Source organism: Rhododendron vialii, chromosome 1a (genome assembly GCF_030253575.1).
Source record: "Rhododendron vialii isolate Sample 1 chromosome 1a, ASM3025357v1".
In the NCBI taxonomy this organism is placed as follows: Eukaryota; Viridiplantae; Streptophyta; class Magnoliopsida; order Ericales; family Ericaceae; genus Rhododendron; species Rhododendron vialii.
The window spans coordinates 29,105,208-29,132,208 of NC_080557.1; the positions used below are offsets into that span (position 1 = coordinate 29,105,208).

The 27,001-nt window shown below is 35.6% G+C and overlaps 3 protein-coding genes and 1 long non-coding RNA gene across 4 annotated transcripts; 3 read left to right on the forward strand and 1 right to left on the reverse strand.

Moving 5' to 3' along the window:
- The first annotated feature begins 743 nt into the window (after nucleotides 1–743).
- LOC131335848 (uncharacterized) lies at nucleotides 744–1,976 on the forward strand. The gene is made up of 3 exons (XM_058371388.1): nucleotides 744–912; nucleotides 1,032–1,698; nucleotides 1,767–1,976. Exons 2-3 carry the CDS (start codon nucleotides 1,123–1,125, stop codon nucleotides 1,950–1,952), a joined length of 762 nt encoding a protein of 253 aa, XP_058227371.1. The 5' UTR covers nucleotides 744–912; nucleotides 1,032–1,122; the 3' UTR covers nucleotides 1,953–1,976.
- A 225-nt stretch (nucleotides 1,977–2,201) lies between these two features.
- On the forward strand, nucleotides 2,202–4,930 carry LOC131330051 (uncharacterized). Its single transcript, XM_058363540.1, has 5 exons — nucleotides 2,202–3,163; nucleotides 3,279–3,369; nucleotides 4,148–4,408; nucleotides 4,492–4,631; nucleotides 4,744–4,930. Exons 1-5 carry the CDS (start codon nucleotides 2,412–2,414, stop codon nucleotides 4,928–4,930), a joined length of 1,431 nt encoding a protein of 476 aa, XP_058219523.1. The 5' UTR covers nucleotides 2,202–2,411.
- A 1,063-nt stretch (nucleotides 4,931–5,993) lies between these two features.
- LOC131326208 (uncharacterized) lies at nucleotides 5,994–8,393 on the reverse strand. The gene is made up of 2 exons (XM_058358899.1): nucleotides 7,385–8,393; nucleotides 5,994–7,109 (listed from the first exon to the last, which is right to left on the reverse strand). Exons 1-2 carry the CDS (start codon nucleotides 8,346–8,348, stop codon nucleotides 6,049–6,051), a joined length of 2,025 nt encoding a protein of 674 aa, XP_058214882.1. The 5' UTR covers nucleotides 8,349–8,393; the 3' UTR covers nucleotides 5,994–6,048.
- Nucleotides 8,394–18,096: 9,703 nt separating this feature from the next.
- LOC131324523 (uncharacterized) lies at nucleotides 18,097–19,959 on the forward strand. Its single transcript, XR_009199375.1, has 3 exons — nucleotides 18,097–19,661; nucleotides 19,762–19,830; nucleotides 19,908–19,959. It is a non-coding gene; the product is annotated as an uncharacterized LOC131324523 (long non-coding RNA).
- The last annotated feature ends 7,042 nt before the right edge of the window (nucleotides 19,960–27,001 follow it).

Sequence of the window (27,001 nt, forward strand, 5' to 3'; positions counted from 1 at the left end):
GCCAATACACTATATTTCTGGCAGATAGAGTTATTTGTGATATTAATATCTCCTACTTTATTCCTTGTTGTAAAATACAACCAGAAAACGTTTTCGATGAGATAACATAATCTCTTTATTAAGTTTATGAGATACCAACACTATTTATCTGAAATACTGTTATCTCTTGCTCATTTTTGCCAATACACTATATTTCTGGCAGATAGAGTTATTTGTGATATTAATATCTCCTACTTTATCCCTTGTTGTAAAATACAACCAGAAAACGTTTTCGATGAGATAACATTATCTCTTTATTAAGTTTGTGAGATACCAACACTATTTATCTGAGATACTGTTATCTCTTGCTCATTTTTGCCAATATACTATATTTCTGGCAGATAGAGTTATTTGTGATATTAATATCTCCTACTTTATCCCTTGTTGTAAAATACAACCAGAAAACGTTTTCGATGAGATAACATAATCTCTTTATTAAGTTTATGAGATACCAACACTATTTATCTGAAATACTGTTATCTCTTGCTCATTTTTGCTAAGATACTGTTTTCTCATCTGTTTTAACAGGAAAAAGATTCAAAATGATACAAAACCTGAAAATCCTCCTGAAAACCCTGAAAACCCTCCTGAAAACCCTCCTGAAAAACCTAGAACATATAAAAGATTCAAAATGATAGCCCGGAAGAAGACTACAAAGAAACCACAACATCAAGAAGAAAAAAGCATAAAAACAAGGAGTCAAACAACAAAGAAAAGGAAAGAGGAAGAGACAGAACCACAACTTGAAGAGGAAGAGAGAGAAGATAAACCCAAGAGCAAAACAAAAAGACAAAAAAGACAAGAAAAAAAGGAGGAACCAGACATAGAAGAGGTGAAGGAAGAGGAGGTTAAACCAAAACGTTTGCAATACAGGTAACTACTTGGCGTGCCATTCTATACAATAACCTGAAGGTGTTATTTTTTTGAGATACTGTTATCTCTTGCCTCATTTTTGCTGATATACTGCTATTGTCTTGTTACTTTTATTATAGGTCGAATCTTTACAGCATTGTAAGCCTTCTACATGATGTAAAGTTCAATGAAGTACAATCCGAACAGATTCAGAAATCACCTTTTGCGAACATGTTGTTTGCAATTACTCAAGGCAGTATTGATGAGCAAATGGTGAAGAAATCTGATCCTGTCCTTATCAAGTTGATAGAGACATATAAGAGAGGTCAAGCAAAGTTTTCCCTAGCAAGAAAAGATATTCCTCTGACTGATCATGACATTGGTGTCATTTTTGGAATAACATCTGGACCGGTGAAGATCCACATCGCAACCCACGGGCGAAGGCCAGACACAGAATTTGCCAATCGAGTCTTTGCTGGGGCAAGCACCATGCACCTTTCAACAATGAGGGTGACAATTGAAAATATTTTGAAACCTCCCGTCAAGAAGAAGCAGAAGAAGAAGCAAAAGCAAGTATCAGAGATAGAAGCTGCAAAAGATTTGGCACGTCTTCTGACATTGTACACCATTGGAACACTGTTTTTCCCAACAACAGGTCCAAACCTGAATTGGTCCTACCTGAAGCTTGTTGAGGATTTGGAAAATAGTGCAAATTACAATTGGTCAATGTTCATCACTAATAATCTTGTTAACGAACTCAACTCCAAGAATCCGGCGATTGTTGGTGGTTGCACCACTGCACTCCTGGTAAAAATCTTCTACCCTTTCTTGTAGTAAAATATCAACAACATCTGACACATTTTCATTGAAAACAGTACTGGCTCTGTGAACATACCCACATTATGGAACCAGCTCAACAAACTTTTCCAAGATTTATGAAATGGAAAATGAATGAGCTTGCTGCTAAACTGTTGGAGGCACCACTGAGCAGCCTTCCAGAGGGAATGGTAAGCATCATTACCTATTGGATTTTATTATGTATTATGGTCAAAACTAGATAACGGTATCTCATCAAAAATAGTGTATCTACCAGAATAAATCAAGAGATAATGCTATCTCAAACAATAAACTCTATATAAACACACAAAAAGAAAGAGATACCAGTATCTCAGTCAAATACAGTTTGCAAATAAAATGAGATAACTCTATCTTAGTTGAAACATTAAATCTCATGAATCTATAATCTGAATTTACCTCTTTTAATTCATTGTTCCCTTCTACTCTCAAAGGTCAAACAGGAAGAATTGGAGCTAACTGAACGGGAGAGAGGGTTGTTTGCAGCTCTAGTCTTGCACGAACAAAAAGGTACACACAAAGAACCCGAAGCCAAAGAGAAAAACCTTACGGACCAAGAGCCTTTAACCCAAGAAGAAAACCCTCAAGAAGAGAACCAGGATGTTAAGAATTTGATTTTAGAGCTTGAACAACGAATTAAGGTGCTTGAAGAAGAGAACAATGTCATGAAAGTTGAAATTGAAGATAGGGACAAGAAGATCCAAGAAAGGGATCTGTTGATTGTTGAGTTACGCCAGAATGTAGAATCCCTTCAACATGAGCTTTCAGGTTATAGAAAACAAAATGCAGATTATACAGATATTGAAAAAGAAACTTGTAGTCTGCATGTTGAGGTGGAGATGTTGAAGGAAGACATAATCGAAAATGAGGTTGAAATAGGCGGGTTGTATGTTGAGAAGGACATAGCGGAAGAAAAAATTGAAGAGGTGACAGAAGAGTTGCATGACATTGCAGCACATTGTGTTTCCCAACATTACAAAGATCAGAAGATAATTGAAGAGTTGCAGAAACAAAAAAATAGCTTGTCTGAACAAAAACAAAGCGAGAATGTGCACCATCATGAATCTCCAATTCATGATGAAGAAGTGACTGAGGAAGAAATAGACCAAATGATCAAGTCCACAATCTCAAGCATTCAAGCAGAACCACAACAAACAACGAAGAAGAGATTGAGGAAAGGTCATACTGTGGACCCATCGTCGTTGACAAAGAGAGTGAGTAAGAGGGAAGATAGGAAAGGGAAGAACATGGAGGATTTTCAAGTCTATGGGAAGAAGAAAAGCACAGAGAAACAAGCAGAGAAAGCATCTCCAGAACTACCATATATGGGTGTTGAAACAACAAAGCTGGCACATCTTGTCCCAGAAAATGACAAGATCTTCTTAAATCACATATTTGAGTGTGAGAAAGACATCAGGTTAGTAAAAATGCACCAATTTGCTTGCTCAAATAGATGTTATTTGTCTGAAATACTGTTATCTCTTGATTCATATTCATTGCTGATGTACTGCTGTTGTCTTATAACTTTGTAGAATCCCTATCTGGGATAACAACCTCTTTGATGGTACAGTAAGCTTGCAAGAAGTCATAGAAATCTTGAATGAAAAAGATGTACAAAACACGGTAAGAAAGGCTCCTTGTCTTTCTCAAACCGTACCCCTCCGGTACTCTTTATCAATCCCTCGCTTTCCATTAATTCTTAGCTCTTAGTTTATTCGGTTTATTTGGGAATTGAATTGGCTGACATTTACATTGTGATATTACTATCTCTTGCTTTATCCACATTCGCATGTGTATACATTGTACTACCAGTAAATTCTTTGGATGAGATAACATTATCTCTTTATTAAGTTTGTGAGATACCAACACTTTTTATCTGAGATACTGTTATCTCTCACTTCATTTTTGCCAATACTCTATATTTCTTCAGGACTGTTACCAATCTTTTGTGCATTTAAGTCTCACATGAAATAATGTGTGCAGCTCATCGATTCGTTTACATTCATATTGGAAAGAGAGCAAGGAGATGAAAGTAAAATACTATTTTTCAAATCCATATTGTGGGTAAGTAAAGCACTAGTCTCGCATGACTACTTGATCTCTGTATCTATTGCATAAATACATGTTATTTTTCTGTAATACTGTTATCTCTTGTTCACATGCACTGTTTTTTCTCACAAAGAACAACAGATAAGAATATCAAAAACATATTATGTGTCTGAGATACTGTTATCTCTTACTTCTCATATACTGTTTTTGCGCACAAAGAACAAGAGATAAGAATACCTCACGAATTCTATGTTCTGAATTATCCATTAGAAACCATGAGATATGGTTATCTCAACTGGTATATGGTATGTATTTTGTTGCATGTAATTTGTAAAACACTTCCTTCTGACAGAGCCTACTGAAGGACCAGAAAAATGAGGTCAGAAAGATGTTCCTTGATGACAAGCTGCTAGAACTCATTCAAAAACAGCATGCCTATCGCTACTTGGTTTTCCCCATGAATTCCTCAGGAGGTAATAAAGAGAACGACAACGATCCATACCATTGGACTGTCCTGGTTTATGACATTGAGGATGGGCAATGGAGGCATTACAACTCCATCAGACCAACTGGAAGAAAGGCAGATGCATACCTTAAAGATGCTCGTTTAATGGTAAAAATACTGAGACTTCTTGTAATCCATACTTAAATGACGCAAAAATAATAATAAACAAATATTTAACCTTGCAAATGCAGAAAAGGTATGTTGAAGGATTCGTGAAGAAAAATCATACCCCAACATTCATCCTCTCATCACAAAACGAAACAATCTTTGAAAAGCAAAAGTTTGATGCTCCAATAATCTCACCTGCATCTCCGCAACAAAGACCTGGAACGTAAGCCAATTAATCATGTTCAGCATCTTATTTCGATACTACTATGCACTGTGTTATTTCCTGTGCACTCTATTTCTATCCTTCTAAACTCTGATTATGACAACTTTTGTAGTGTTGACTGTGGAATTATAGTTTGCTACATCATTGACAAGCTTGCACACGGAGAAAGCATCCCTGAGTCATCGACAACTGATGAAATCAGAGAATACAGAGTGTTATTGTTGATGAGGTTCCTGTATGATGAACCAAGAACATGGACAGAAGCTCTTTGGAAAGACCGAAACTTGAAGACTGACTAGGTGTTGGAAAGTTGAATAGGACTAGGTGTTGGAAAGTTGAATAGGTATTCTTTTGCTGAATAGGTGTTCTTTTGTTAAAAACTGACACATATGAATGGTCGACTCCGAACAATTGGAATTCGCCATACCAGGGTTGTACATGAAATGTCTTGGCTGCTCTGTTAGAAGTACGATAGGTGTTCTCTTTTGTTAAAACTGACACATATGAATGGTCGGCTCAAAACAATTCGAATTCGCCGTACCAAGGCTTGTATATGAAATGTCTTGCCTGCTCTGTTTTGAATTACAGTAATTGTTCTTTTGTTTAAAACGATACCTATGCATAGTCGGCTCCGAACAATGGGAATAGCAGGTCATCGTTTTGTTATGATAACAATTCTGAATCTTTTCATTTGATATATAACTGATGCTGCGAAATAGTCTATCTACCAGAATACAGCTAGAGATAATGCTATCTCAGAGAGAAAAATCTGTATCAACACAAAATTTAAAAGAGATAAAAGTATCTCAGCCAATACATTTCGCAAAATAGAATGACAGATAAAGCTATCTCATACAAAACATTCTTTGTGAACCTTTCATTCAATAGTTGTTCTTTTGTTAAAATTGACACATATGAATGGTCGGCTCAGAACAATTGGAATTCGCCGTACCAAGGCTTGTATATGAAATGTCTTGCCTGCTCTGTTTTGAATTACAGTAATTGTTCTTTTGTTTAAAACGATACATATGCATAGTTGGCTCCGAACAATGGGAATAGCAGGTCATCATTTTGTTATGATAACAACTCTATATCTTTTCACTTGACACACAACGAATGCTGCGAAATAGTCTATCTACCAGAATAAAGTTAGAGATAATGATATCTCAGCCAATAAAATCTGTATCAACACAAAAATTAAAAGAGATAACAGTATCTCAGCCAATACATTTCGCAAAATAGAATGACAGATAAAGCTATCTCATACAAAACATTCTTTGTGAACCCTAAACCCATAAACTGTAAAACCTAAACATGCTCTGTAAAAACAAAATAAAATATATATCAATATCTCAGCCAACGTTCAACCTTTCATTCAATGTCCAATGAATATGAATCAACAATAGAACACAATGAATCAATCACAAGCTTCCTTACATCTCTTCCTATTATGATTTCCTAACTTCTTGCACCTGCCACACCTTATTTGCCTCACCTTCTCACCCCTTGACCGGATTCTTGCAACCTTGGGTCTACCACGTGGCCTCCTAGTCTTAGGAGGAAGAATAAGAGGAAGAATAACAGCAGAATTTTCAGACACTGGTGCAACTCCAAGAGTAGAAATAGGAACAGGATGTATAGGACAATCGTAGCAGAATCGGAAAGCATCAGCAGTGTATAATGGATCAATATAATTGGATACATCTATGCCATTCTTCTGAAGAGCTGTGAATGCATGCACACAAGGGAAACCATAGAGCTGCCAACGACAACATGTGCATGTCCTGTTTCTTATGTCAACCACAACAGCTGGTAATGAAGACACTTCAAAAACCTCATCACTTGATCCAAACACAGTCCATGTCCGTCCTTTATTAAAGAACTCTCTCAATTTTGCATCATATTCAGGACACAAAACACTGTTCAATTTTCTTGATAACTGTTTCCTTTCACACATTTGAGTCATGATTTGAACCCTGATCGTATCAACACATTTAAGGACTGGCAACTTACGAGCTTCAACAATCCAGTTGTTGAAAGACTCCACAGCATTTGAGGTCATTTCCCCATATCGTTTACTTGGGAAATATGCATTTGCCCAATTATACACTGGAATGGAAGCAACAAACTCCTTAGCTCTGTCTCCACCGACCTCAAACAATTCGTTTACACAGTTTTTAAAATCTAATACTGTAGGTGCAAGAGCACAATCATTGAAGAGACTCACTACTCGTTCCCGGAAACCATTAGGTGCTCTTCCTGACATCCTATCCCTCAAGTTATTCTTCAAATGCTGCAGACAATAAGAATGATATCCGTTTGAGAAAACCTCTGGCACATGCTTCACAAGACCAGTATGGCGATCTGTTATGAAAGTAAGTTCACGAGCTGACAGAATAGATCTCAACTTCAACAAAAACCAAAGCCAATTATCGTCGGTCTCGGAATCAACAACACCATAAGCAACCGGAAACAAGCCTGCCCAAAAAAACAACAGATAACAGTATCTCAGCTATAACAGTCTCTGTATCTACCAGAATGAAGCAAGAGATAATGACATCTCAATAAAAACAGTCTCTACAAACCAGAATAAAGCAAGAGATAACGGTATCTCAGGAAAAATAGTCTCTGTATCTACCATAATAAAGCAATAGATAACGCTATCTCAGCCAATAATCACAAAACTAGAAAGAGAGATAACTCTATCTCAGTATAAGCATTCTCTGAATTTGAAAAAAAAAAAAAAAACTAACCGTTATCAGCATCCTTCCCAACGGCTGCGAGCACAGTTCCCTTATATCTCCCTGTCAAAAAAGTACCATCAAGACACAAAAAAGGCCGACAGTAGTTGAATCCTTTGATGCATGCATCGAATGCCACAAATAACCTTCGAAACCGATTATCTTCACAGCATTCAACGTCCACAACACTACCGGGATTTTTCTCCTTCGCTACCTCCGCATACAATCGAAGTTTGTTAAATGACAATGCATAATCACCTTGAGTATCATTGTTCGCCATCTCAATACCTAACCATGCATGGTGATAACCGATTGTAGTACCGTATCGTTGTCTGAAGAATCTAACAGCATCTATAGGCTTATACGACGCCTTTGAACGAACTTCATCAAGAACTTCTTCTGCAACAAGCTTTGAAGACATCCGAGAATTTTTTGAATTACAAATTGTAGCACCACATCTGTGTTCTTTTTCAAGCTCCTTAATGCAAAAAAATTGATTTGATTTGTCTAGAATTGCATGAACAAACCATTTACACCCATCTGCCTTAAAAGCACACTCAGCTGTCACTCTTGATTGGTCATTCTTCAAATACTTGAACCTAAATCCAACTTCAATTGCATACTTACACAAAGATAACCTAAAATCCTTAACACCACCTCTAAATTCTTGACCAACATGACTAATCAAATACGCCCAATCAGCAGAAAGTCTTTTTGTCTCATGATGAGGACAAAATTTTTCAAGAGGATCCTCAACAATTTCAGAATGTGAACTACTAGTTACTCCACCATTTCCATTGCTACTACTGCTTTCACCGATTTCAAAACGGCTACTAACTCTACAATTACCATCTTCAACTGATACCTCGACACAACGAGCACCATATGCAGCAGCTAAATCCATCATATTACAAAAATCATCATCATTCTCAAGGAGTATATTACGATGATCACAAACAGAATACAACAACCTCATTGATACCAAACCATTCCACTTGTTAGAAATACTTCCAATAAGATTCTCAAATTGATAACCTTCTGTCACCTTAACAACAAGATTATAGGATCCATATTTGCACAATAGAAGAATAGAAGAATCCATTTCAACTTCAAAAACCAGTTCAGTCTGCAAACAGATAACATTATATCAGAATAAACAAATCAGATACACATATCTCAAAAAAGTAGTCTATCTATGAGAACAAAGCAATAGATAATGTTATTTCAACAAAAACAGTCTCAGTATCTACCAGAACAAAGAAATAGATATAATGCTATCTCAGCAAATAAACAAAAATAGAAAGAGATAACAGTATCTCAGAAAATACAGTTCACTGTGATACACATATCTCAGCAACAATAATTTCTGTATCTACCAGAATAAATCAATAGATAATGTTATCTCAACAAAAAAACAATCTCAGTATCTACATAACAGTATCTCAGAAAATACAGTTCACTGTGATACACATATCTCAGCAACAATAATTTTTGTATCTACCAGAATAAATCAATAGATAATGTTATCTCAACAAAAAAACAATCTCAGTATCTACCAGAATAGAACAATAGATAACGCTATCTCAGCAAATAAACTCTATAAAACACAAAATAGAAGAACACAGCAAAAATCAAAACAAATACTGAGATAGTGAAGAACACAGCGACAGAGAAACATCAGCACAGAGATCGCGAACAGAAAACACTCCGAAGACAAAAGATTGTGATCCTGATCGGGAGAGATCGTCACAAAGCGAAACGAGATCGTGATCGCAATACAGAAACGAAATCGTGAAAGTGATCGTGATCCAGAAAAGAGCTGTGATCGCAGGAAGAGAGAGAGAGAACTGAGCTGTGATTGCGGGAAGAGAGATAAATAGAGAGAGAGAGAGAGAGAGAGGCGCACCAGAAACGAGCTCGATCTCGTGATTGTGCTGCTCGAGATCCAGAAATGGTGCCCTATCCAGTAATGGCGCGTTGGGTTGAAAGCAGCAGGGAACAAAATTTAAACATAACACATTATATATACACACCAGTCAGGGCATTTTGGTCTAGAAACGGACTGTAGACCTAATAAATGTTACAGTAATGGACCTTCACCACTATTACACATTGGGCTGGACTAAACACCCAAAAACACCTTTAAAACGGACTCTAGCCCAATTTACCGTTCTTTTTATACTGCTGGCTACCGTTCTATCTTTTTTGTTGGTAGCTATTAAGTGCTACATCAACTACGATGGGTTTGAATTTTGGTGGGTAGACTCCTACTTTGTACTGAATTCAATAGTCTTTAGTCAAATTTATAACTCTTTTGATTAACTTAGTTAATGTTTGTGATTTGAATAGCAGCTTCAAAACGGTTTTGATTCCTTAAGTAATATTTTTGATTGAGAGTATGTAATTTCATTGTTGATAGTGCAAGAAACTTTTATTAGATTAATGCTTTTTAATAAGTGCTTTCAGGCATGGGATCATTTGTTGTGAACGTATTGCATTGTGCCTTCAGGCACGGGCAACTATGGATTGAAAAAATGTTTGTTCAAATTAAACAAATCAAGGAGTATGCTTGAGTTATTGTTTTCCGCATAATTGGATTCATTGGGTAGGGGTTAATATATTGCGCATGAGTCTAGAATTTATTTGTGTGCGCTGATCGTTCGAGTCGTGCCTTCAGGCACAGGCATGCACTAGTTGGTCATAATGTTTAGTTTTTCTTTTTCAATATCTCTCCTTTATACAACCCAAAAAAGTATTAAATTTTCTTCAAGATAAAAAAAAAAAGAGTGACTTAAAGACAAAATTCACAAGATTTACACCTTTTACCTATATTGTTATCTTACTTTGTTCTTCTAAAATACGTGATTCCATTTTAATTTATAATTGGTCCAACATTTGATTTCTTATCCTTGGTGAATTTTTTTATGGTTATTAGCCAATTTCTTTTGATTTTCCAGCTACACTCTATGATAGACATAAAAAAACATTCAAATTAAGTTTTAATAGATACACTTAAAATCTCTTTCAATTTGTAAAGGATGATGCCTGAAGAAAAAAAAACTTGTAAAGAATGATTTCTCTCATCTAATGAAAAGTATAACTACCAAAAATTTAAAAAATAAATTATAGATTTTGATTTCCCCCAATTTGGATTTTCTATCAAAAATTTAATCTTATTTTGATTTATCTTGAAAAAAATAATCATCAAACTAAAATAAAATATAATATAATTATGAAAATCATATTTTTCATATTTTTTTCTTTAAGTTGCTTTGTTTTCGTCTGGGACAAAACTTAATGATTATTTGCATTGTATAAATAATAGAAATAAAAAAAACTATAATGACCAACAATTAAAATATGAACTAACAATTAAAACAATCCAAAAGATTTTGAATTTTTGAATTTTTTATTTTTGATATTATGTGGAGTTTTAAAATAAAAAGTATATTATATACTCGTTGTAAAGACCCATGTTTAGTTTCAATAATTTTAATGTTTGAATAAAAAAAATTAGAATGTCAAGGTAATGTGATTTGGGTTGAATGTGATAGAATTTGAAAGTTTGGGGCATGAGTGTTAGGCATATGTGTGTGAGTATTCTATGTTATAAAACAGAACGATTTTCTTTAAAAATATCTAGGCATACAAATATAGATGCATCTACAGCCATTCGATCATATTTAGTGATAAGGTTATTGCCGTTGGATCAAATGAGTGAAGCGCTCTCTCTCTCTCTCTCTCTCTCTCTCTCTCTTCCCATTAATTACTCTCATTAAGGCATTGTATTTAAAACCACCTATTAACGCATTATTCAAATGAAAACCAAAATCATGTATAACATTTGTACAAAACCAAAATCAAAGCCATCGAGATCACCGAAATCAAAGCCAATATTCCTTTTCCTATTCGAAAACTCTATGGATATCGACCCGAGCACACCGACCATGGCCACCGACGGTACACGGGGCCCACTCCGGGCCCCACATGGATGATCCAACCCGTTCAATAATTTAAAAAAACGAGTGGGCCTGTTAAAAATCAGCTCCATCCGATATGTGTAAGTGCTTAATTAAATCTTTCCATTTTTGAAATTTTGAAAAAAATGGAAAAGATTGGATGAAAAATGAGAAGATTGGATCGAGCACTTATATATATCGGATCGAGCTGATTTTTCACAGATCCACTTGGTTTTTATTTTAAAATTATTGAACGGCTTGGATCATCCATGCGGATCCGAAGTGGACCCCGCAAATGGTCGGTACGTATGATTTGTGGACTGAGTCGGTATCCGTAGCATCCTCCTTTCCTATTTCTAGGTTATCAAACATACATCATGGAAATCACCGAAAATAGAATTTTCTATACATCCTTCATATGATTTTCACATTCTTCTTCTTTTTCTCTACCTCTCCCCTGCTCTCTCTCTCTTGAGAAGTTCAATACCACCAAAATCTACTTCACCGAAACCACCAAGGTGAGTTCTTCCATTATTTTTTGTATATTAATTTGCTACCCATTTCCTTTTCATTAAGATTATGATGTTTATCAATGAATATGTTGCGTTATTGTTTATAGCATAGTTGAATTTGTTGGACATGGCTTGGTATATTGTACGCAAGTTCAGTATTAATTTGCCTGTTGTGATTGTTTGAGCCTTATATTACATGCGAGTTCAGTATTTATTTTTGTGTGCTGATTGTTCGAGCCGTGCCACACACACACACACACACACACATATATATATATATATATATATATATATATATATATATATACAGTGAGCTTCCTGTGATGACTTTAAATAAACTTCTTAAGTGCAGACCTTCCCAATTTCTTCCATTTTCCGATTGAATTTCAATGATTCGAGTCGCTCAATGTGATCAGAACGTGATTTTAAGGGAATTCGCGAAAATCGGCAAAAAAAATGATCGGAAAGAACTTGATTTGAGCAGTTTTTTTTTAACCGTTCAATAAAAAACTGTTTGGATGAAGCCCTTCCCGGCCATTTCTTTTGACGATTTCTCGTGAAGACCCTTAAAATCACGTTCTGATCAAATTGAGCGACTCGAATCATTGAAATTCGATCGGGATCTATGAGGTCCGCACTTAAGCTAAGTAAGGGATCCCTCACAAGAAAGAGACTCACACACACACACACACACACACACACACACACACATATATATAATAAGACAGAATTGGTTTTAAATCCAAAAGACAACCAACTGTCCAGATTTATACTCTCGCATAAATCTCCACCCTTCATTTTGTTAAAATCTCTTCCTAGTATATTAGTTTCTAAAAGGAATGATTTTATTTGATTGGTAATTTTTTTATTTTCCCTTATAGCTATACTCTTAATTTACTCCCATTAAGGCATTGTATTCAAAACCACCTATTTAGGCTTTTTTTTTTTTTTTGATCTGCACCCATTAAGGCATTTTTTAAATGAAGAGTAACGGTCTCTAAATGGAATAATTTTGAGTGATTTTATTTGATAGGTAATTTTTTTTATTTTCCCCTATAGCTATACTCTTGATTTACTCCCATTAAGGCATTACATTAAAAACCACTCATTAAGGCATTAATTTTTTTTTGATTGGCACCCATTAAGACTTTTTTCAAATGAAGAGCAAAATCATAACTTTTGTACGAAATCACCAAAACCAAAACCAGCCAACATTCCTTTTCCTATTTCTAGGCTGTGAAATGTACATCACGGAATCACCGAAAATAAAATTTTATATGCATCATTCATATGATTTTCACATTTTTCTTCTATACTTTTTCTACCTCTCCCCTCCTCTCTCTCTCTCTCTCTCTCTCTCTCTCTCGGGAAGTTTTTTTTTTATCAGTCTCTCTTGGGAAGTTCAATACCACCAAAATTTACTTCACCGAAATCACCAAGGTGAGTTCTTCCATCATTCTTTCATTATTTTTGTATATTTGCTACCCATTTTCTTTTCATTAAGATTATGATATTTACTTTTTTTTAAGAGTATGGCGTTTACTCTCTTTTTTTGTTACGTGTGTTTTCTCTATTATTGAAAAATGCGAAAGAATTATGTGTCACTCCTTCCAATTCTATTCTTCTTTTATGTGTTTAAAAATTGTGGAGCCTCTATTATAAAATTGGATGTATAGAAAGTCTGAAATCAAAATGACAGAGAAGAGAACGATGAGAGGCATGTTTACAGAAAATTGTAAACGATTGGGGTGTTTACTTGAGGCTAGGGGCAATTTTTTTTTTATGTCTTTTAATATTTACCGACATAGAAAAAAAAAGAGTGCAAAACTAATTAACACTCTATTCTTTTTATTTTTTGAACGGCAACACCCTATTCTTTTTTTCCTTAATAGTTGTCGAAATAACATTTTTTTGCATGACTAACACATGGAGTAATCGTAAACATTTTTTTTTCATTTTTTTAAACTTCGTTTCAATAGAATACGTGTAGTTATTGACACTCTTTTAAACATTACCATATATGCATCGATGAAAATATTATGATGTTAATCAACACATCGCAAACTAGAGTTTTGTGTTCTTTTTTTTTTTTTGTCACTCATTTAATATTATGGGTTTCTATATATATCTTTAAAACGTTTTCTGTTGTTATTCCCATGATAACTTTTGACTATTACTCTCTTTCAAATTTTAGATAACTTCTTGGGACTTTAACTAATCATGGACAATCTAAGCGTCTATGGTCATGTAAGTTGAACCGTTTCATTTTATACCTTGGTCGTAATAATCAAATTAATTGTTTCCTATGCATTCGGCAAATTCTTCATTTTCTTATGCAGCTCGATGGTGACTTGCAGAAAATGTAAGAACTGTTTACTTGATTGCATTGCGTTAATCTGAATTTATATGTTTGATTCATATTTGCTTTGTTTTATTTTTTCAGTACAAAGGTTATGTGTCTTCGAGAAAAAAATGTAATTGTGGTGATTCATGATGAGCAAGAAGTTTCTCATATCAATGTGGAAGTTTGTCCTGGAATAAGATCGGTTAAGTATATCCACAAGTACATTTACAAAGGTCATGATTGTACCATGATGGTATTGAGAGACAAATAAACGAGATCTAGAATTAAGGTAACTATTATTAGTCACCATTTTACTTTTACAAAAAAGGATTCTTACTTATTAATTATTTTTTTAGGCTGTTATTCATGTTCTTAATTGTGCTTTTTGGATGAAGTAGATATGTGTTGGTACAAAACTCTTGGGAGGTAGATGTAATTGTGGTGATTCATGATGAGCAAGAAGTTAATCTTATTTTTATGCATGGATTATGCCTACCAATGCCATTATTACTTTACTCCCTCTGTACTGTAAGGGGTCAACGAATTGATAAAAGGGATGTGGTGCCATACAATACATACGTTTCGAGAAAATATAATTCTCATATCAATGTGGAAGTTTGTCCTGGAATAAGATCGGTTAAGTATATCCACAAGTACATTTACAAAGGTCATGATCGTACCATGATGGCATTGAGAGACAAATAAACGAGATCTAGAATTAAGGTAACTATTATTAGTCACCATTTTACTTTTACAAAAAAGGATTCTTGCTCATTAATTATTTTTTTAGGCTGTTATTCATGTTCTTAATTGTGCTTTTTGGATGTAGTAGATATGCGTTGGTACAAAAACTCTTGGGAGGTAGATGGAGAGATAAATTTGAAGACAATAAGACCTATGTTGAACACCTTTTTTCCCCTACATTTGTGCATCAGATTTGCCTCTGTATAGATTTTTAGATTTTTTATGCATGTTAAAATTGGATTCAATGAATGCAACATGGTATTGGTTGACTTTTATGATTTGGATTAATATAGTTCAGTGTGTATCCTATCAATGCAATTAACTCGGTATATGTGATTGGGATTATCATTGGTAGTGATGTATACACAGGTAGGGGCTTAACAAATAAAACTTTTTGTTACGCAGTGCTGCAGGCATAGGTAATTAGCATATCAAAATTTTGCAACAAGAAAAATATATTGCATCGAGACTAACGTTTTACCTATAGTGTAGCATATGGTTTGATGAGTTGTACTTGGGTTGTGACTGAGTGTTTAATTGGTTTTACGCTGAGTATTCATTTCAGTTTTGGGTTAGGTATTCCAAACTACTAGAATTGGGTGTTCATATATATTTTGGTTGGGTATTCAAAGAAAGGCTAATCAAAAAATATTTCAGCAAAAATATTTTTTTTGGGTGTTTATGTGACCATTTTTTTTAAGCCATACAGCTGTCTCTATCAATAGATATGTTGCGTTATTATTTGTCGCATAATTGAATTTGTTTGACATGGGTTGGTATATTGCATGCAAGTTTAGTATTAATTTGCGTGTGCTGATTGTTTGAGCCGTATATTGCATGTGAGTTTAGTACTATTTGTTTCCGTGTGCTGATTGTTCAAACCATGCCTTCAGGCACAACTCCGAATCGATGCCCATGCCTGAACCATGGTACACTTAAAATTTTGACCTGTTTCAATATTTTTTGCACCTCGATTTGACTTGAGCATATACCATATTTTACTTTGTTCTTATCCATTTTTTTCAACATGTTCTCCCTTTACTCATTGTTCGACCCATAGCTTTAGTTGTCTTCAAAATGTATTGCGCCGTGTCTTCAGGGACGGGCATTTGCTAGTACATATATACAAAACTGTTCGGATGAAGCCTTTCGTGATCTTTTTTTTTTCTGATATTTTCTCGCGATTACCCTTAAAATCACGTTCTGATTACATTGAGCGGCTCGGATCATCAAAATTCGATCAGAAACTTGGGGGTAAATTAAGAGCATAGCTATAAGGGAAAATACAAAAAATTACCAATAAAAAAAATCACTCAAAAAATCATTCCTTTTAGAAACCAATATACCAGGAAGAGATTTTAACAAAATGAAGGGTGGAGATTTATGCGAGAGTATAAATCTGGACCGTTGGTTGTCTTTTGGATTCAAACACTTCCCTGTCATATTATAAAGACAACCAATGCTTAAGATTTATCCCCTCCTTTTGCATAAAACTCCGCACTCCATTTTACAAAATGGCATGCCCCGTAACATTTTTTGAGCATTCCCTATCACACATTCTTGTGCCTAATTTGGAAATCTGATTTTCAAACCTTCTCTCTCACTCCCTCTCTCCATACCTACCTATGGAATTCAATGTTTTTAGTAGAATTCATGCTTTCTATAATCGAACGTTACAAACCGTTCTTATTAATATTAAGTAAAAATGGTTAGGCATGGGAATGAAAGCATCAAATTCAGCTAAGGAAACAATAATCATAAAGGAAACAATTAATTGATTGATTTCAAATTTCGAAATGAATTTGATGCTTTAGGAAAGCTCTCGAGATAAGGAACAAAAATAGTCAACTAAATTTGAATTCCAAATATATTTCAAGTGAAATTATATAATAGTCCGGGAGTACCTTACTTTGTACTCCGGACCATTTTACAATCACACATTCTTGTGGGGTTACCACTAAGTGTATGGACCCTACTGAAACGTGTGGTTGCAAAGTGATCCGGAGTTTTACGTGGCGGTACTCCCAAACTATTGAATAATTACTCATGTTTCAATTAGTATACACTGTGGAAGGAATAACAGATGAGTAAATTTTAAATTTCAAGAGCATATTAAAATTCGAAACTTTGGATGGGAAGGTTTTAACTTTCAATACAATCTTAGTGGTAAGTAAAACACTCCTAAATTACGGGGTAACATACCACTTTTCCATGAAACAGTTGTTGTATGTGAGATTTTTAAAAGTTCACAATTTTCTTCAATTGATCTTCACCATTTCCCAAAAACTTGAGAGGTAAGGATTTCTCTCTCAATTTTGGGTTTAGTTCTAAGAGTTGGATTGATTGATCAAACTCGACAACCATAATCAACTATATCGGTAACAAAATCTATTGTTCTCTCTGTGATACTTTTTTCTTTCTGGTTAAGTTTTTCTCCATTTTCCTTTGTTTAGCTGTGCATTGGGCGAATCACTTTGAGGTTGGGCGTGCAAATGAGCAACTCATGATTTCGGGGTGTTTTAAGGAAAAAAAAGAGAGATGGATATTTAATCTGAATTTTTTTGAACTGAAACTTTTTTTTTCGGGCCATACTGAAAATTAATTTTCAGGCTACCTCTTATATCGTCTTTTGTACTCCCTCCGTCTCAATTTAAATGCTCCCTACGGAAATCCGTACAATCAAACCCCAAAAAAAAAAAAATTCTACATATAATTTGTTTAATTTTCTTACGCCAAATTAAAGTATTCAATTAGTACTTTAATTCGTTGTAAGAAAATAAAAAATAATATGTGCTAATATATTTTTTGGGTTCAAAATTGCACAAATTTTCATAGGGAGTATTTAAATTGGGACAGGAGAGTAGTATTTACGTTCACAATAATGTTAACGCACCCTTTTTCCTAGCAAATAATCAGATTATGGACTGCGTTGGTTTCATTTTCTATATATCGTTTTTTTCTTTAATTAGCTTGATGGTATTTATTAGATCAACCCTATTTGACTTCATTGAAAAAATAGAGTTTGGGCGGAGTTGGATGTGAACTGAACAATAGATAGAGAATGCCCACCAATTAGAAGTTACAGTATTTTTTATTGATATAAGTACAAGTTACATTCAATTTAAACAGTAGTCTTCAGGCAAAATTTTTTGCTGCCAATAGTATAAGGAGCCACTATTTCAACGTAACACTTTGGGAACCTCATCTTTCTTTAGTTGGGTTTGAAGTACGTAATGGAACTGTAATAGATAGGAGTGTAATAGAAGTACGTAACACAGGATTTCTTAAAAAGGATGGATGTTTTGGATCAGGGTTGAATTGCACTATATAGTAATTGTGCTGGTACTTTACTACTTTGTGTAATGCCAGACTTGCTATTATGAGGGCAGTATATCAGAACCCTTCCATCTTGATTTTGGATGAGCAACTTCTGCTTTGGATAGCAGATCTGAGCAATTGGTGAGACAGGCAGTGCAACGCTTGATGGAAGATCGTACTGTTAGGACAATCGACTAATTATTTTTTTTGCGTCTTTCGCTCTTTTCAATGTCTTGAAAGGAACTAACATTTTTTTGTTGTACTTCTTGAAATACTACTGTGGTGATATGTGCCATATCATGGGTTCGAGCTGAGGTTTAGCTGCTTAGTCTAGAAGAAATTTAAGAGAAGCTTCAAAACAGTCGTAGATTCGGTATGTTTCATCTCCGAAATTGAATTGAATTGAACTGACTGTCATTCCTTTTTTATGCTTCAAGAACTGTCAAAATTGAATTCAACAGTTTTGTATGCTTCAAGAAACTAAGTTATAGTATGTTTCCGAGCAGTGCCTTTTACCAATAAGAAGTTATAGTACGTTTTTGGGCCAAAGTTCAAGCGGTAGTCTTCGGGCAAAAGTTTTCAGTCAGTTAAGAAACAAACCGGATGTTCCTTGATTTATTGCACCAAGGTGTTTGTAAGAATGCCTCATCGAAAGTGTTCATTGATCTTATTCCTTTTAGTTGCTACTACTACTGATGTTGGTAGGGTTATTCATCCAAGGTGTAGCTGCGTAGTCATGGCAGGGAAATATATAGTAGTAGTAAGAACTTGCTCTGTAAAACAAGTGGGTCAATCTAAGAGAAGCTTATGCCATAGCTGATTTAGGCTAGAAGAAATTTAAGAGAAGCTTCAAAACATATAACACAAAATACCCAAGTGACCGTGACCTCACTTAACAAGTGGGTCAATCTAATGGTTATGAGGCTTAGTGTAAGCATAAGGAAAGCTCTACAATCTAGGGTAAAGGAAAAGAAGCCTATGTGTGAATTTTCTTATTTCTAGGCATTTAAAGCCTAGCCATTTGCAAACCACTTGATAAGTGATATAGCCTTCTGTCCAAAAAATTTTCCCAATCTTGGTTTGTGATATTTTTTTTTGGTTTGTCTTTTCCCTTGCATTAGGCAATGACTAGCAAAGAAAAGCCAAAACGTGTTAGCAATGGAGACAAAGATTCACGGATATCACCCTTTGACGTATCTTCTATCTTTTTTATTTTGAAAAGAAAAATTGATAGTCAATTAGCTAAACGACATTCTAATTTCTTAAAGTTGCTTATACACATATTTTAGGAACAATCCGGTAAAGAGATATCAAAAGAAACACTTGCGCAACGTGCCTGATGAGAATGAGAACGAATTTTTAAGCAAACCACCGAAAGGCGATTGGAACAACACTCACCGATAAATACAAGTGTAAGACTATTCTTAATCAAAATCATGTTTGACTATCTACATCTTCTAACCATGTATTTTTTATGTAATTCTTTCTCAATTGTTGACTTTGTGCGTAAAGATTCAACCTCTCCGAGACGGTAATATTAGAGCCGATGGGCAAGACCACCATACTGCACATGTTCCCGAGGTAAGTATCCATATAAATATGGGGTTTCTTGCAAACCTAATTAGTACCCGTAATGCAATTTATGTATTTCTTAACAGGAGATACAAAGAATAGGGGCAATGACTAGTAAACAGAAGGCAACCTAATTAGTATCCGTAATGCAATTTATGTATTTCTTAGACAAATGACTTGGCATACTAATTGGGCTTCTATTGACATATCATTTTTTTTCTAGGATTGGGATCGAGAAGCCTTGAAGCACAAAAGGATCAATAGTCTTCAAGATTTTTAGTCTTCACATGTTTCTATGTTTCATTTTAGAAGTCTCATCGTGGCAGGCATTTTCATTAATGTGTATTATTTTTTAGTTTCATCGGTGTTTTGGATGGTATTTTTTGATTTGATCAAGTTTTAAGCATTCAAGTTTATTCTATGCGTTTTAGTTGGTTCAATATTTAATTGTGTGTGTTGAATATTCAAGCCATGCCTTCAGGCACGAGCATGCGCTAGTGAATGAACGGTTAAAAATCTTGAAGACTATTGATCCTTTTGTACATTATGAATCTTGACAGTTGAAGGCAGAACGGTTTAAAGTTAAAACTCATACAATCGGTTTGTATGATCCATATGTAGGGTTGTACGAAGTATTTTTTTGAGCAGAGACATGAGAGAGGTAGAGATCTTTTTCATTTAGAAATTCAAAATGCACATGTATCTTTGGTGTTGAGATCCTTTTGTTGAACTCCCGTTCATAGCACGAATTTGTTGCTAGAAAAAACCCAAAAGAAACGAAAAGAAAAGAAAATCATTGGAATATGGTAGTGGAGGTGGGTGGTTGCATGAGTCATACTATTGTTGGTTCCAGGCTAGAAGGTAGCGTCAGTGGAACATGAGTTTTACTATTGCTAGAGGCAAATGAGGATAGAGATTTGACAATGGAAAGTATTGGATAGGGATTCGACAAACATCTAATATGGGTTAGAATCTTATGGAAAATCTTGATGTAGAATGGTATCGGATTTTCTTGCAAATCTTGATTAGTACCTGTAATGCAATATATGTATCTCTTAACAGGAGATACAAAGATACATATTTTTTTGTGTTCTTTTATATATCCACTCGAGACACGCATTTTCAGTTTTATAAATTATTTTTTGTTTGCATTGATGTTTTGATAGTGTGTTTTATTTATCAAAATTTTATGTATTTGAGTTTGTGCATACAATAGTTAGAAATTGAAAAATTATTTGCTCTTCATTTGCTGATTCAAATTAAACAGATCAATAAATTTGTTTGGGTTATTGTTTTCTGCAAAGTTGAATTCGTTGGGTAGAGGTTGATATATTAGGTTGAATGTCTAGTATTTGTTCGCGTGTGCTGATCGTTCAAGCCGTGCCTTCAGGCACGGGCATAAACTAGTGTGTGTGTGTGTGTGTGTGTGTGTGTATGTAGAGGTGTGTGTGTGTAAAGAATCAAATTCTCATTTTCTTTCTCTCTCTACTCTCACGCTACTCTCTCCTCTCTCACTCAATTCTCTATCTCTCTGTCAAAATCACACCCAACAACTTGAAACCCATGTAGATCAACCTCCATTTCACCTCGTATACGCAATCTTCGGTTTGTATTCCGTCGGGTTAGACTCGAAGATGAGCAATCGGTTGATTTCGAGTCTTGGAGAGCTAGGGCTTGCTTGGAACACTTGGGTTCGGCATCAATCTTTGAGGTAGAAATTTCTCACTTCTATCATGTGTTTATGTGTTGATTTGGTGAATCGTGCCTTAGATTATTGTTTGTTATTAGGGGTTCATTCATGAAAATCTGCAGAAATTGCTGCTCAAAGTCCCTGGGTATTGATACCCACGATCAGAGGTATTGATACCTTTGCAATCTAGATTTTTGTTGTCGGGGTATCGATACCCATGATGAGGGGTATCAATACCGATGATCTCTGGACTGATTTGAAGCATTCTGACCCCTTCTCGATTTATTGAACTCCGATCACTTCTAACACCTTTTAAATATCCCCAAACCACCTTTAATCATGGTTGTCATGCCTCAATGATTCATTGATCGTCCTTCTTCCTTTGGTCCTTATTATGTGGGACTCTAGTGTTGAATTCTTCTTGGATATTGTATCGTGGTGTTCTATATGGGTTTGGTGGGTTACGTGGAGTGTTGGGACACACTTATATGGATAACGAGAACTTAGGGAACGTAATGAACAAAGGTGGATGGAGGTAATATGTGTTGACATGTAATACAAAAAACAAACACGTAGGATACACAATTGAGCTTAATCGTGCTAGATGGGGTATGAGGGACATTCTTGGCGTGATATACCCATAATGTATAGCTTGTAAGAACTGATAAGTTAAAGGATGGGAAGTTAGGAATCATTGTGAGTAAGTTTACTTAGTGATGAGTTATGTGAACGCATATATAATGATATGGGAAATCGATAGTATAATGATTGTAAGTTGATTGAAATGGAATTCCTTTACTACTTCTATGTGAACGTGAGTTTTGTTTAAAGATCTCTTACATGTGTTTGAGACAAACAATAGAGTCATGAAGTGTATTAAGGGGAAGGTGGTAATGATAACCTATACTATGTGAATTGAATTAGCTCCTTTAGTGAGAGAGGTACTTGTGGGAGTTACAGGACTCCATGAATAGCCTGAAAAGAGCATTCATTCATGGCATGTGATGTTGGTTTGCAATGGTAATGTATAAACGAAAGGAGGGTTAACGAAATGAATCGACGAGTGGAGTGATTGGTTGTTCAGACCTGACATCATAGAAATATGCTTGTTTTCTTTACGCATGTACGGTTATGTCTATTACGAAGTTGAGTTACCGGATAGGTTTTGCGGAATGGGGTGAGGGGCCATGGTAGCCGGGAGTAAACCATATAGGTAGAAAGTCTTTGTGGTTCGACTAGAATCTTGGTGCGTGGCCGTTGCACTTTACTTCCGTAATTGATGATGGGATATTTACCAGTCGTGCTTGTTTCACATTCGTGATACCGTATTGTACATCCTTTGTTCATTTTACTGATCATCCATTTGTATATGATGGTAGTGTAGATTTCTCTATTGGGCTAGTGCAGCTCAACCCTTTATTTTTCAGGTACCAAGAATAGTAACTTGGAGTGTGGTGCATGCATCGATTTGAAAACTTTTTGAAAGCTATATTGAGGAGCTACATTGGAATCTTTTGTAAACCTCGTGTAGATACCCCAATTTGGGCCTCCGAATAATCTTTAAGTTCCCCGATGATGAAATAAGGAAAAATATACATTCAAGGCTTGGATTGTTGCTCCTTTGTTACTCCTTCTCTAAACCTCAAGAAAACCCCTTTCCAAACATATAGGGTGGCCCCCGGTTCAATTGCAAGGAGAAAGATGCATTTGCTTAGTCAAAAATAACTTTTTTCATGACACATTGAAGGTAAAATAGGTACACATTTTAATGTATAAAACACCTTTGAGTGAAACCAATTGGGTTAGAAAGAGGACTCAACAAGCTTTCCAATGCTTTGAACCGCGCACAAATCCGAGTTCGGAAGTGTCCGGGGCACTTCAGCGAAGTTTGATGTGTTGTGCTGTCACACAAAACCGCACGGCATTTCAGAAACGCCACGCGACATTTCAAAAAATTGCTCCACCGCTCAAGATTTCAATATGCAGCACGGCATTTCTCATTGTGTCACGCGGCGTTTCAGAAAAAGTTATGACAGTTGCAGAAAGTCGTCAACCACACCTGCAGGTGCAATAATCCGGCCTAGAAGCCACCTCCCCTCTTTGTATTGATCATCATTGGCCCTCTTGTCTATAAATACCCCCCCCCCCCCCCGACCCCGATTTTCTCTCTACAACCCCTTACAGCCACATACATCTATTTCTCTCTCTACATCAACCCACAAGCTGGGCTATTACAAAATCAGTCTCAAACTGATTTTTCTTTCTTTCTCTCTCTACACTCATTTGCTCACAAGTCTCTCAAAATTCAGTCCAAATCAACCTCCACTTATCCACTTTCAAGCACATCCAAGCCTCGATCAAAAGGTATAAATAAATTTCTTGGGCTAAACCAAGTTTTGGCATTGAGGGGAGCTCACCGGGGCCCTTACTAGTTCTTCTATACTGGGTTTGGGCCTCAAACGAGCTTTATATTCAAAAAGCACAAAAAATAGTTTTTGCACTGGATACGCTATATCGTGCGATACTTTAGAACATCGCACGGCGTAGCGTATTGCACATCGCGTTATTTTTAGTACTGTTTATTATTACTTTATTTTCTTTTTCTTTTTCTTTTCCTACTTCGGCTAATGTTGTTTAAAGATCGTACGGGTACATTCCAGATTCAAGTTTCATGTTAAAAGTCATCTTTTTGACTTTATTAAATCTTTCAACATTTCAAAAAGCTTTTTAACATTGTTTTACATGATAAGATGAACAAAAGGGTCTCGTAAATCATTTTTCAGAGATTCGAAAAATATAACAAACTATTTTGCGGACCTATGGTTTGTTTTGTCATGTAAAAGCGAACTGATTCTGGAATGTGTAGACAGGTACATCGCAAGGTGTTTTAGTCACACCGTGCGACGTATCCAAGTTGTCGTGCCGCATTTCACATGATATTGGCAGACTGCTATAATGCTGTTATTTCACTTTCTGTACATTGCTCATCCATTTCATACTGTACAGTTCGCACCACAAGCATACCAATGTGTTATATTAAACCCCATGTCTCTTCCCGTACATGTTTTAATCAAAGTTAAGTTTTTCAAATGATATTAAATCCCCCATTTAAAATGCTTAGTAGAGACCGGTCTTTACCGGGTGAGCGGAGTGCTTTTCAACAAAACCTTTCCCGTTCGTAACGTGGCTCCATAACCCAAAATCTCAACGTTTTCGCTAGAACAAAAGCCTTTCTTTTCAAAACAACCTCTTGGTTTCTCGGATCCTCAAAAATCCGGGTGGCGACTCTCTAGCGCACCGGTCAGGGAGCCCACACCTTAAGAAGATGAGATTGTAATCTTAGTTATACTTTTTGCTGAAAGATTATGGGAAACTTTTAAATTCTTATTAATCAAGTAATTATGTTTTTGGGTCGTAATGCTTATTGATGTAATATTTTAAACTCTTGGAGTTGAAACTGTAATTTAATGGACAAAAAATGGTAAAGTCTTTTGGGTTCGATGTGTATTGTTGTGAGGACTTTTATTTAAGTAAAAGTTATTTTATTTATGAATAAAATCGAGGGCGTGACACTTGTGATATGTTAATAGTAAAACAATATGTGTTAGCACATGGAAGACTAATGCAACCCAATCTACATGTGTTGAGGGTATTTTAGTCTTTTCATTATCAAAGTTAACATTGTTAGCCACAATTTAACGGCAAGGGAGGTAGGTGCAAATTAGTTTGTAAAATAAGGGAAGTGACAGTAATTTCTAGAACCTAAGGGAGGTTAGTGCATTTGTTGAAAACCTCAGGGGAGGTCAGTGTAATTTACCTTTATTTTTTATTGGTAATAATAATTGTTGCGTGTAATACGAATCTTATTTTTGATAAATTTTAATTTGTTCTATTAAATAAAGTTTTTAAAGCTTGTAAAATATTAAAAATTAAAAAAAATATAAGTGCAGTAATTAAAAAGTGAGACGGATTCTAAAAGGCATAACATAACAATTTAAGAATAGAGATAGGGATCCTTTGCTCCTAGGGCTGCAAACGAGCCGAGCCGAGATTTAAAGGGCTCAAGCTCGGCTCGCCAAAAATAAGGTTGGCTCGAGCTCGGCTTGAGCTCGTGATGAGCTGCAAAACGCGAGCTCAATCTCGACTCGAGATATATTTACAGAGCTCGCGCTCGGCTAGCTTAGGCTCAAAAAATGCGTTCGAGTTCAGCGCCCAAGGGAAATAAGTTGAAGCCCTCAAGTTGTAAAGCATTCCGTGGTGTTTTTCTTCTGAAGTAGCGATGTGGGACTGAAGGAAAAGCAAAAGAAGAAAGAAGGGATTTCATGGACTTGTCCCACATCGAAAAAATACAAGTTGAAGAGCAACTCAATACCCTGCAAAGCTTCCTGATGGATCTCATCTTTCCACGTGTAGCCACTCCTCAATGACTCATGGATAATCTTTGGTGTTGGTAGTCAAGGAGAAGTTACCGTGGTGATATATATTCAATATATATCTTTATATAAAATATACACACAAAACTTCAAGTAATGGCGCTCTTACCGTATTAAGTTAAGGACGTCCCTTTCCCGACTAATTTACGACGATCTGAGCCGCTCAATATGTTCAGAACGTGATTTTAAGGGTACCCGTAAGAAATCAGCAAAAAAAAAAGACCGAAAAAGGCTTGATCCGAGCAGTTTTTGTTTGTATTTTATCGAACGGTTCAAACAAAAACTGCTCAAATCAAGCCCTTCGCAGTCATTTTTTTGCTAATTTCTCGCGAGTACCCTTAAAATCACTTTTTGAACACATTGAGCGGCTCGGATCATCAAAATTTGATCAGAAAAGGGGACATCCGCATTTTATTTAAAATGAGGACGCCTTTACCTGAATGGGACTCATATAATGTGTGTGTGTGTGTGTGTGTGTGTGTGTGTATATATATATATATATATATATATATATATATATATATATATATATATATATATATATATATATATATATAATTGGGCTCGCGAGCCGAGTTTCGACTAGCTCGAGCTCGACTCGTTTATGAAACGAGCCTAATATTTCAGCTCGAGCTCGTTCATTTGTGTCTCAAACCGAGTTGTTGTCGAGCCGAGCTTCGAGCCACTCGCGAGCAGCTCGGATCATTTGCAACCCTACTTGCTCCTCATTTTTTACATGTTCTAAGTCCAAATGGGACTCGGGGATGGTGCTATATTGAATGTGATGTGCATGGTGTTGTACTCCAAAACGACGTCATTTTGGGGCTGTCAAGGGGTTCACCATTTGTGTTGCAAGGGCCCTGTTTGGTACCCATTAAATGGGTAAAAAATTGATACTTTTTAAAAAAAAATTGGGACCCAGTACGGGTCTTACAAAGATAATTCAAACCACAAGTTATTCTTAAAATATTTTTTTTATGGATTCCAAAAAAAAATTAGCTTAATCTGATATCGATAAGGTCTATTTCAGAATTCATAGGGTGTCTCTTTTATCTCC